The following is a 12,009-nucleotide window of genomic DNA, read 5'->3' on the forward strand; positions in this document are numbered from 1 at the left end:
CTGCTCAAGTACCAAGACGGATGCCACAGACAAGTATGGGAGACGTATATGTGGCCGCAAATATGCAGCCGTATATACATCCCCCATACGTTTGTGTGCATGCACCGTAAGGCTGACAGAGCTGTGAATGTAGTAAAGCTGTTTGTGTAAGTGAATGTAGCAGGGCTGTGTTTGTGAATGTAGCTGTTTGTGAGTGAATGAATGTAACAGAGCTGTTTGTACGTGTATGCAGCCCTGCTGTGCTGGTACATATGTTGCAGTGACCACCAGGGAATTTTTAATTGTCTAATATATTTTGATGACTAAATATGTCAAAACCTTAACATGGTGATTGAGCAGAGGAAATAAATTTTGTTTATGGAGAATGTTGGTTCAAATACTACAGAGAACCTAACCATCCATCGTAATAATAACCTTACTTGTAGGGAATGGGAACTCCTTGTTGCAATCTAAGTGTAGCTGAGCCTCAAGAGACAATGTGTCGAATCTGTTCACAAAAAATTCCCAGCTCAGAGCAGGAATGTCTTGCTTTAAGAAATGAAGAAGGAGGAGTTTGCTGAGGATTGTTGGCCGATCTTTCACTACAGTGTCAAACTGGAAATCCAAGCACAGGCAAAGACCCTGCAAAGACAAGACAGAAGAAAACTTGAATTATAATAAATAATGTACAATCATTATAGCAAGACACAGCTATTAAAGTGGAAGTCAGCTTTACTATACTTAAATATAATGTATACTGTATACAGATTTTATAGAAATGCTTTGCAAAATGTGCTCACCCAATGAGAACATAGCCCAACCAGAGCTTATCCCCATAGCCCTCCAATAAGTTTTTAATCTCACTTGAAGAGCAGGTCTCTTGATGGTATCTAGTAAAAGTCCAGCTCTTGTGGCCACCGCAGGATTCACGTCTTCCACGGCCGTTAGGAAACAACAAAACGCATGAGCCAGAGAATATTTTAAAAGATGGTTTTTGGTGACCGAGTGGATGTCCAGAAATCGGCACAAGACGGCAACTTTCTCCACTGTAACAATGATGATATTAATAGATTAAAAAAAACATGACTATTTAGTGTCAAGCACTTTGAGTTGACGCCATGCACTATGCATAGAGCAAGGTATTCATTTTGCCTAAATTATTCCTTTACTCCACATAAAAAAGCAAGTTATACCTACACAATCTGCGCTTAATATGATTATTTTGCTGGCACAATGCAGGTTTGATGCCAGCAGCATGGAAACTCTAATGGGATGTGTAATAAAGGTCTTATTATTATTTACCTGCTTCAAACCTCATTTTCCAGTCTTTGCTGTTGAAGTTGGAGTTTATGATTGTCCAGAAAATATCTGCACCATAGGGAAGGGACAAGGCATGAAGAAGTAGAGGAACCCCCAAAAATGACAACTGTGAGAACTCCGACTTCAGAACTCGCCACAAGCTGCAAGAGCAAAGAGTGATCTGACTGTCAAGTTACATATAAACTTTATGGTTGCAGAATTCAGATTGCATAGACAATCTCACTCCAAACCTTCATGCAATGTTAATGTAGCACATACAATTAGATTGTTCCCTTTACTACACCTACAATGCAAGTTTCATTTAAAGCATACCTGTCAGTGTGTGTACATAAGGTATAAAATCATTTTTATTATTATTTGTCAGCTTTCCATGTCTTGCTGTACTCTAAGATCAGAATAAAGTATGCACTAAAAGAATCACAGAATAATTTTTCCTGAAGCATGTCCATTTTTGCTTGTCTTTAACCCACAATTCACACCTCTAGAAGAAAGATTTCCAGTTATGAGCAGAGTATTCTGTCAAATCCCTTTCCTTTAAGGCTCACAGCCATTGAAGGAAGTAAAAAGTGAAACCCTGTTAAATAGCCATGGAAAAAAGCCACCAACTGGACAGAAGGATCAGTTAGTGTAGACTAACCCTCCCTCCACTATTCCCATTGGTGTGTGCATTAGTCCAAGTTCAGAAACATATAGTGTAATGAATTGCAGGAAGTCACTCGAAATACAGAACTCCATCAGAAGAGATGTCACCAGTTTTCGAGCTGATATATGCAAGCTGAAATGTGGAAATATATAGTATGTTATCATGTGATATATATAGGGGTGATATAAGCCACTATAAGACCATATATAAGTCACTAAAAGAAACGTGTAAGCCAAATACAGTACAGAATCCTGTCCTTCACGAATATTAGTGACAATAACCTGTGCAAATCAATTCATGGACCCCAAATGTCTTCACATTGTTTGAGAGTATTCCTTTTTTGATATCCAAATTTGTCCAGTCTAATGGATAAGTTTTGGTGAATGATATATTCTGCTTAAGCAGGATGTTCAGAGGCCTTCTATTCCAATACAATCAGTTTTTGGGCAGATCAGAGACATAGCTCAAAATACAAATAATGGGGGTTATTTATCATACAACGGAGCTTGTGTGCCGACGTATGTTAGCCCCGTTATGTTAGTGTAGAGAGATAACCCATTTCCCCCCCAATAAATAACCTTCCTTGACTACAATGTTAACTACTAGGTCATTTGCAGCTTTCGATATATGCTGAACATTGATAGCACACCTAATCTGAAGGAAGATTATGGCAATGCAAGACTAAGCAACTGCTCAGAAGACTTTGTAGAGTCCCACACAAAAAGTCGGGCCATTGCTAATATACCTTTAGTCACCCATTGTCTAAACCTCAGAAGTTTGTTCAATACAAGTTACAACCCAATAGGCCGTATAGGGGTCTGTTCAATGTACCCTTCCATGTATAATAGGCCCCTCAGCTTCCACCATAGCTTGTCAATAGTATAAAGAGTCACGGATGTTCTGTATAAGCCTGCCTCTAACCCACCCAATAAATAATCAGAATCCACCAAGTGAAGAGGTGAAGACTGGAAAAATTGTAAGGGATATGGGGGCCATCTTGTATACCTTTATAAATAGGTCACCCTTTTAGTCTCTTGTTTGGAAAACTTTGGGAATCAGCAAGGGCAGGGCTTGTGAGCTCAGTGAGCACTTAGAGGTTGTGTCTGCTGAGCATTTGAGCCAAGTTGTTATGTAGAAAGCCAGAACCAAGAAGGCTTAGAAATATTGTCTGAATATTTCACAGGCCTCTGAAAAAAAAAAATCCAAAATGTATTTCTGCCCTGTTTTAGGGTAATTTTTTACTTGTATCACAATAAAAATATGCATTTATTTTTAACCTGATAAAATTTGATATTTTTTATAAAATAATGGTGTATACCATCAGTTCTTTTCTTGTGCACTGTAGTGTATAAGAGGGACCAAACAATTGGAGGTCTCACAGTGTGTATATATTCTTTGGGCCCCTTTCATTACAGATCACGTTAGAACGCAACACATAAAAACTGATGGTTTTGCTTGCAATTTTTTATCTGATAGCTTAGCATATTGCACTTTTCACGCAAGCTCTTTTTGCATTTCAATGCATTTTTCACAGACATTACACGTGGGCTAAAAAGACTTTTGAAAACCCATTGCACTTGCATTGCAATTGCATGTGTCCCAGAGTGTAATGCGGATTTGCAAAAGTAGAGCATGCTGAGAGTTTCACGTGTGTTAAAGAACGAAAAAATGCAAGTCTGACAAAACCCATTGGATACAATGGGACAAAGTGCAATGTGGGTCCTGCATGTCAAAAACTCATGCAGAACGTGTGCACAAATAACGCTAGTGTGAAAGGGGCCTAATTGTGTGTTTGCACAGTTTTTTTTATAGTTGTCGCTAGAGGAGAAAAACACTGGAATTAAAAACATAGTAGAATCTTCCTCCTACTAACAATTGGTTTAGATTATTGCCTGCAAGTGGGTATAGCTTTGCAAGGGCATCCTGGAATACATACTGATAAAAAGCTGTTTTCTCCTATGGGAGAGAACTAAACTGCATGGCCTAGACAACAAGACAAATTACCAGATCTATGTACTAGTATGGCCATTCTACTCCCCAGCTATAACAAGACACATAACTACCTGGAGATGAGCATGTGTTCCTGAATGTACGCCAAGAACGGCAAGTGATCTTTCTTGGCAATATATAGGCACTCGCCATGGAGACACAGAATCTTCAGGCAGTTCAGCATGTTGAATAAAATGTCCGGCTCATCAAACTTAGCCATTTCCTATAACACAGGGGAAAATGACAAAAAATCAAGTGCAAGAAATTCAAGACCATGTGGGATATTGGGAATAACAGATACTGGGATCTAATACCTGAAGTATCGTGTAGATTAATTTCAGGGTGACGGGAAGTTGCTGGTAGCAAAATTTCTGGTCGGTGTCATTTTTGACAGCTGAAAGAACAACTTGCAGGTGAGAATTTCTAAAGTGGGGGGAGAGGGTTAGGAAATGGTGAGAGACATTGGAAGGATTTATTAATTCTGTTGCAACCTCGACAGTTGGCATCTAAGATCCGACGACAGAAAGCATAGCTCGATGTATTAAAGTAGCGCACGCCTGTAAGTAATTAATGCGCACACGAAACTAATCAGTCGGGTGCCATAAAAATGCAGACACAAATGAGATGTGCGCCAAAATCTTACATGGGCTGCGCCTTCTTTTCTTTTTCTTTTCATTACAGACCATCTTTTTCCTGGTCTGTTCTGCACCAAAAATTGCGCATAAAAAAGCTGACAAACTCAACATAAATGTGGCAGATGATGTGGAAAATATAGGCCACGTCCACTTGCGCCAAAAAAAGACGGACGAGTTGGGATAGTCGGAAACATCTGTTCTTTCTGGCGCAAACACATTATACATGATCCGCAATACTCTTGAGCCTTAAAAAACATGAGTTCCCGACACTTTTTTGCGCATATTCGATAATACATCTGCCCCAATGGCTTTGTTTGACTCGGCCTTGCTATATCATTAACCATTTGAAGCCTTATTCTCAGGATTGGCATTGAATATCAGTTTGATTGGGTTCATCATGGTAAAAAAACATGGTAGGAAAAGAATGATCACTTATCACAATATACTGTATAAAGCAAATCACTGTAACACAGCCACATAGTAAATATCAAAACACCATTGGATTGAGACAAAACTTTTGGTCAGCTTTGAACATGTGTTGCCGGATGTATGAACAGAAGAGAGGGCTATCATCCGCCATAATCCTTCCATGTGGTATACCTGTGTTGGACGTTTCGGCTGTGTCCGTGTGTGTCCCCGGATTATCTCCATGTTTAATTGATGGATTCTCTTGCTCTTCTCCTTCATTCCCAATGGTAAATTCTGCTCTTGAGAACAGTAGACTCTCTTCTAGACTGTCTGTTGGTTCCTATGAAACATATGTGCCCCTGTTAGTGCGTCTCTGAACATTAACAAGCAATTTATAATACAACTTTTCTTACGGACTTGTTTTCTTGGATGTGGGTCATAAATCTGGGATAATTCCCATTGCTTGTCCCTACATGATAAACTGATGAAATGACTGGCTCTGCTTCTGCTCTCTGACACGTCTATCAATCACCCCTTATAATATGAAGCCATTGATCATAAAACCTGCTGAAAAGGAGATACAGGATCTGGTGTGTAAACCAAAAATTCATTCCATCAATCACGGCCATCTTCAGAATGGCAGCGGCTCAGGATGGACGCCGCATTAGCAATCCTGCTGAGCTATTGTGTAAGCTGGAATATCCAAAGACACACTAAGCTCCACATTTTTCAAAATGACAGGGTGAAGAAAAAAGGGATTACACAAGCAGGAGCGATATTTACTGTACTATTCCTTGGTTATGGTTGAGAAGCGCTGTCTCCTTATGGGAGATACAACTTGCCTTCTACTTTATACTGCAGTCATAAACCCCTCACTATACACATAGTGATAATAATTCCTTTATTTATATATGGCGCCAACAGATTCAGCCTGTATTTACTGGATCCTCTTAGTGGATATGGGTGCAGGACCGCCAGCGAGTGGGAATTTTAAGACTGGCCTGTCTTAATGAATTCCCCTCAACCTGCCTTGATCTCCCACTGAAATCAATGATGAAATTAATCTGCTTATGAAATCTGATTTAAAAACCATTTCAAAATCTAATACATTAACGGCTCATAAAAATAGTGATGCAGATTTTCTTTTCTCAATGTGAGCATAAAGGGATTATGTTTATTGATTATTGATAATGGAGCCGTATTGTACAAACAGTGCTTTTCTAGGCCCACAGGGGTCTCTCAGTCCCTGAACGTTTTACTGGATAACCCATTGACCTAACAGAAGAAGGTTACCCTCTTTGGTGATTCTGGCCTAAGCAATTAAATAGATGAAATTGCTGGGGTCAGTAATTCTGCTTTCCCCAGACGTTGGAGTGGGAAACCTTTTAAGTAATTTTGTTTTATTTCAGAAATGAACAGAGTCGGTGATAATAGTAATGAAATGGACGTTTTAAAAGATATACAAAGAAAGATAGTTAATAGGATCCTCACCACCAGTCGGATCTCCTCCTTTGGAGCCAATCTCTCAAGCAGCTCACAAGCCATCTGGTAGCAAAGGATGCTGGACTGGCAGAGACTACACTCCACAGCCTTCTCATCCTTCTGGCAGGTGTGAGAGCCTCCCCAAGGGGCTTGGAACACGTTATTTATGATAGAAATAATGTCTTTGGACAGACTATTCTCCAGCCCCAGAGTGATCCCATCATCTTGTAGCTCCATCTGCAACAGAGAAAATATCCAGAAAATTCTATGATGATTATCTAACTCTGTCCACTTCACTAAATGCAGCTGACATAAGGTGTGAAATTAAAGGGAGACTGTCAGTACCAGTTTCTTACAGGAGAATTTGTGTAGAATTATGTATACTTTTGTACTTAACCAATCAATATAACTTTTTCAACATGACAAGTTCCCTTTAAAATGTAAATATGAGACCCTCTTTAATATCAGGTCATATCTGCTGCATATTTTCCCTAACTACTTGTTCCTTGTATCCTAATTATGAACATTTATTGCCTTCTGACCCCACTCCTGCCTTATCTATTTGGAGTTATGCCTGAAATCCTTAATATTGACCTTGGCTCAGATTGATGACTAAGGATCATCCCTGGTGCTTCTGGCATCTTGTTCATCAAACTAGATTATCCAAGCTTAATCTTATGAATTATTGCTAAATTCCTGCCTTTTCCATACCTGTTTCAATATGAGGTCAAACATAAGGATGAAACAGTTCAGATTCATCTCATCATCATCACAGTCAAAGTCAATGGTTCTTCCTGCAGGATGTCCATAGTTCTTAAAGGGGCTGCGGAAGGGACTGCGCATAGGGCTTCTGAAAGGGCTGTGAAAGGGGCTGGGGAAAGGACTCAACATACTGTGCAATACCCGTCGACCTGGATCTGATGCTATGCTACCCTGCAAGAGAAAGATTAATTTATTGGACGGGTTATAAATTATCTAAATTATTCCAATCATGTAATTATTAATATTATTTTACCCTGTGACCTGGAACATTTCCTGAAAGTTCTGTGATTCGGACTTTCCTTTGATTGGCCAGCTCCTTTACCGAGTTCACCCCATCAGAAAACATGCTGATCAACAGCTGTAGGGGAACCACAATATCCAGCTCCGACAATACCTGTAATATAAATAGGGTACATACAAAACCATTCAGGCAAAAAAAATACACACATGGGGGTTTTCCATGGAAAAGATCCAAGTTCAAATCTCTTTATTTCTGCTTTGCTCCTACCTCACCTGTTAACATTTCTGATCACTTTCCAAATATGACATTATTAGTAAAAAATCACATGTTCATGGAGGTCCCCAAAATTAATTCTCTGGTGAACCCTAAAACTATGGTCATTGTTGTTCCTATAAATAATTTTATGAGGGTTCAACAACAAACCCTATGGAGGTTTTGACAACTAAAACTAATGGGGCTCATTTACTAAGGGTTGCGCTGAGCCCTTTTGTCAGACTGTGCAACTTTTTCAGGGATTAAACGGCTTGCACAGGTATTTAATAAGTGTGTGTGCTGGGATTGTGGTGCACAGGACCCTTTTTGGGGCACCGCTGGCTTCCATGCGACACAATTTAGGGGGCGTGTGGTCGGACAGTCCAACTAATTTCGACTGAGTGCGAGATTTAACTTTCAAATTGTGTTGCACGCCCTATGTTTAAAATACACCACAAAAAAGATGGTACAATCTGTAGGACCTGAGCGGGGAAGCGACACATTGATGATTTCAGATGCACACTGTATTATAGACGGACAAAGCACTTTCAGTGACCTTGTAAGTAAATGTGCCCCACTGTGCTCTTGGTAACTGAGTTTATGGTGATTCCCCTGTAGAAACATCTGCAGGTGTTTCCTTCAAGTAATCTTAAGGGTGATGCCACACATCACGTTTTTGGACCGTTTTTAAGTATGCGTTTTTGAATGTTCACCTTGTTTCGCTGGTTTTAATCAGTTTCACAGCTGCCTACGCTTCTAGAAATGGAGATTAACTGGTTCAAAGCAGCCAAACGCATGGTAAACATTCCAAAAATGCACGTGTACGGACTGAAAACGCATGCTTTAAAACGGTCCAAAAACGTGACGTGTGGCATCACCCTAAGGTGGTCCTCACATCTAATATCTTGATGTTCATTAGGTTCATAGTGGTCTTCCATGATCGTCCTGTAAACTAAAGCCATAGTGGTCACTAGAACTATTTTGTGTTATTAACCCTTTTGCTTCCAAGGATTTCAGGACATTTTGTACCTCTGTTAGCTGGAAAACTTTTACTTTTTTGATGTGTACAAATAAGGCCAAAGTTACATGCAACCTTAGGTAAGAAATTCAGTTGTCTATAAATTTATATTTGAGGTTTTATGGAACCAGAGATAACAGTAGCTAAAGATACAGATGGGAATGGCAGTTTTGCATACATCTTCAACACCTGTACCTTACCCAACTGATGATACCTCCAGTCCCGTTGCTGTTTTGAAGAGAAGCAGTGTGGTTCAATTTTTGACTGCTAGTAGCGAGGATGTACAGTCCCTTGCAAAAGTATTCGCCCCCCCCCCCCCCCCCCCTTTGAACTTTTCTACCTTTTGACACATTTCAGCCTTCAAACATAAAGATATAAAATTGTATTTTTTGGGTGAAGAATCAACAACAAGTGGGACACAATTGTGAAGTGGAACAAAATTTATTGGATATTTTAAACTTTTGCAAAAAAAAAAAAACTGAAAAGTGGGGATTGCAATATCATTTGTCCCCTTTACTTTCAGTGCAGCAAAGTCACTCCAGAAGTTCAGTGAGGATCTCTGTATGATCCAATTTTTCCTAAATGTCTGATGATGATAAATATAATCCACCTGTGTGTAATCAGGTCTCTGTATAAATCCACCTGCTCTGTGATAGTCTCAGGGTTCTGCATCATGAAGACCAAGGAACACACCAGGCAGGTCCCTGATACTGTAGTGGAGAAGTGTAAAGTCGGATTTGGAAACAAAAATATTTCACAAACTTTAGAGACAACATCCCAAAGAGCACTGTGCAAGCGATCGTATTGAAATGGAAGGAGTATTGGACAACCGCAAATTTACCAAAACCCGGCCGTTTCTCTAAACTTTCATCTCATACAAGGGGAAGACTGATCAGAGATGCAGCCAAGAGTCCCCTGATAACTCTGGATGAACTGCAGAGATCTACAGCTGAAGTGGGAGAGTCTGTCCATAGGACGACAATCAGCCGTACACTGCACAAATCTGGCCTTTATGGAAGAGTGGCAAGAAGAAAGACATTTCTCAAAGATTTCCATAAAAAGTCTTGTTTAAAGGGAACCTGTCAGCAGAAATTGACCTAAAAAACCACTACCAGTATTTCATCAAGCAGCTGGACACCTTTTAGATCATGTCTATTTCATGGAACAGTGCAGTGGCATTGTCCAGAAAATCAACTTTTAAGTGACATGTAATTTGATTCTATAAAGTCAAGGAGGCGGAGAGCTGAAGTCAAGCTTTCCTCACTTCTAAAATGCCCTCTTCACTGTAATTGATATTCCTACATCCAGATGCATCACTCACCAGATCTCCTTTGTTCTGGGGTGAGGAGAGCTTGACTACAATTCTGAACTCTTCTCCTCCATGACTTTATACAACCAATTTACATCTCACTTCAAAGTTGATTTTCTGGATGATGCCACCACACTGGACCATGAAAGAAACATGATCTGGAAGGTGTTAATCTGCTTCACAACATACAGGTAATGGTTAATTAGGTCAATTTCTGATGACAGGTTCCCTATAAACTTTGCCACAAGCCACCTGGGAGACACCAAACATGTGGAAGAAGGTGCTCTGGTCAAAATCGAACTTTTTGGCCACAATGTCAAACAATATGTTTGGCGTAAAAGCAACACAACTCATCACCCTGAACACACCATCCCCACTGTCACACATGGTGGTGGCAGCATCATGGTTTGGTCCTGCTTTTTTCAGCAGGGACAGGGAAGATGGTTATAATTGATAGGAATGTGGATGGAGCCAAATACAGGACCATTCTGGAAGAAAACCTGTTGGAGTCTGCAAAAGACCTGAGACTGGGACGGAGATTTATCTTCCAACAAGACAATGGGGCTCACTTACTAAGGGTCCGCGGACGCACTTTCGTCGGGCGATCAGATTTTGGCGATCTGAGGGCGGGCCGTCGGATGATCCGACTGATTCGGACTAAGCACGGACTAAGCTATGTGGGGAGCGACAGATGCAAGATATCGGGCACACGATCACTGTGGATCGTGGCACAGTGCATCATCGTCGGACAGTCCGGATCAGGATCGGACAGGTAAGTAAATGTGCCCCAATGTTTCCAAACATAAAGCAAAATCTAAAATGGAAGGTACACAAATAAACATATCCTGAAGTTAGAATGGCCAAGTCACAGTCCAGACCTGAATCCAATCGAGAGTCTGTGGAAAGAGTTGAAAACTGCAGTTCACAAATGCTCTCCATCTGACCTCACTGAGCTCCAGCTGTTTCCCAAGGAAGAATAGGCAAGATTTTCAGTCTCGCCATGTGCAAAACTGATATATGAGACGTACCCCCTTTGAGACATACCCCAAGCGACTTGCAGCTGTAATTGCAGCTAAAGGTGGCGCTACAACGTATTAAATTAACTGGGGCGAATAATATTGCACGCCCCACTTTTCAGTTTATTATTTTTTTTACAAAAGTTTAAAATATCCAATAAATTGCATTCCACTTCACAATTGAGTCCCACTTGTTGATTCTTCACCAAAAAATGAACATTTTAAATCTTTATGTTTGAAGCATATGTATTACATATGTCCTTTGCTACACAAAAGATACCATGCCTGGATGTATGAGCTACATCCTTGGCAGGAATGGGGTTAAATTAAAAAATAATAAAAATAAAGAAATGTAATGCTATTCTTACATGAAGCCAAAGCAGAGCTTGTTCCTGGACAGAAGATGGATAACCAGTGAATCTGCAGCTAATGAATCCAAACATCTCCTCCATAGAAAAAGGCAAAGGGCAAAGCTCTATGTCAAACATTTTACTGTAAAAATAAAATATATGGCAAAAAATTAACTCAAATACATTTCTAACATAGACCAGAAGATAGCAATACATGGTATGGCTGGAATGTGGAGTAAGTTTCTAAAAGACCCATAATCCAATCAAGTCAACAGTGGAAATGGTAAATCATACCCATACCCAGTGGAAATGGTAAATCATACAAATAGCAATGCGCAATTCATTTTGTTATTAATAATGTGTACGGTATATATAAACTCCAAAGTAACCAACCTGAGGACCTCCCGAAATTCCTTCAGCTGATTGTCAGGCACCTCTGTCCTGATGGCCTCCAACCACTCTGGCATGATACATTCCCAGATTGGCTGGTTAATAACATTGTATGGAATAAGGCACAGAATTCTATTGAGACCTTCCTTTAGCTGGGTGACCGTACTGCAGGACTTGTCCCAGTATCCACCAACCTGCGAACACACACATTTATC

General features: G+C 40.1%; 1 protein-coding gene across 5 annotated transcripts in view; it reads right to left on the minus strand.

The window, feature by feature from the left end:
• Positions 1–12,009, minus strand: part of UNC79 (unc-79 homolog, NALCN channel complex subunit) — a 110,577-nt gene that overhangs the window by 51,233 nt on the left and 47,335 nt on the right. For all 5 annotated transcript variants that reach the window (XM_072116308.1, XM_072116306.1, XM_072116307.1 and 2 more), the window contains 11 exons: positions 11,798–11,988; positions 11,423–11,546; positions 7,472–7,612; positions 7,168–7,389; positions 6,466–6,693; positions 5,167–5,314; positions 4,246–4,325; positions 4,006–4,154; positions 1,282–1,439; positions 844–1,025; positions 420–621 (listed from right to left, as the gene is read on the minus strand). In XM_072116308.1, the coding sequence (XP_071972409.1) occupies positions 420–621; positions 844–1,025; positions 1,282–1,439; positions 4,006–4,154; positions 4,246–4,325; positions 5,167–5,314; positions 6,466–6,693; positions 7,168–7,389; positions 7,472–7,612; positions 11,423–11,546; positions 11,798–11,988 (1,825 nt within the window). The remainder of the gene's footprint in view (positions 1–419; positions 622–843; positions 1,026–1,281; positions 1,440–4,005; positions 4,155–4,245; positions 4,326–5,166; positions 5,315–6,465; positions 6,694–7,167; positions 7,390–7,471; positions 7,613–11,422; positions 11,547–11,797; positions 11,989–12,009) is intronic.

The sequence above is a fragment of the Engystomops pustulosus genome, chromosome 7 (assembly GCF_040894005.1).
Source record: "Engystomops pustulosus chromosome 7, aEngPut4.maternal, whole genome shotgun sequence".
NCBI lineage: Eukaryota > Metazoa > Chordata > Amphibia > Anura > Leptodactylidae > Engystomops > Engystomops pustulosus.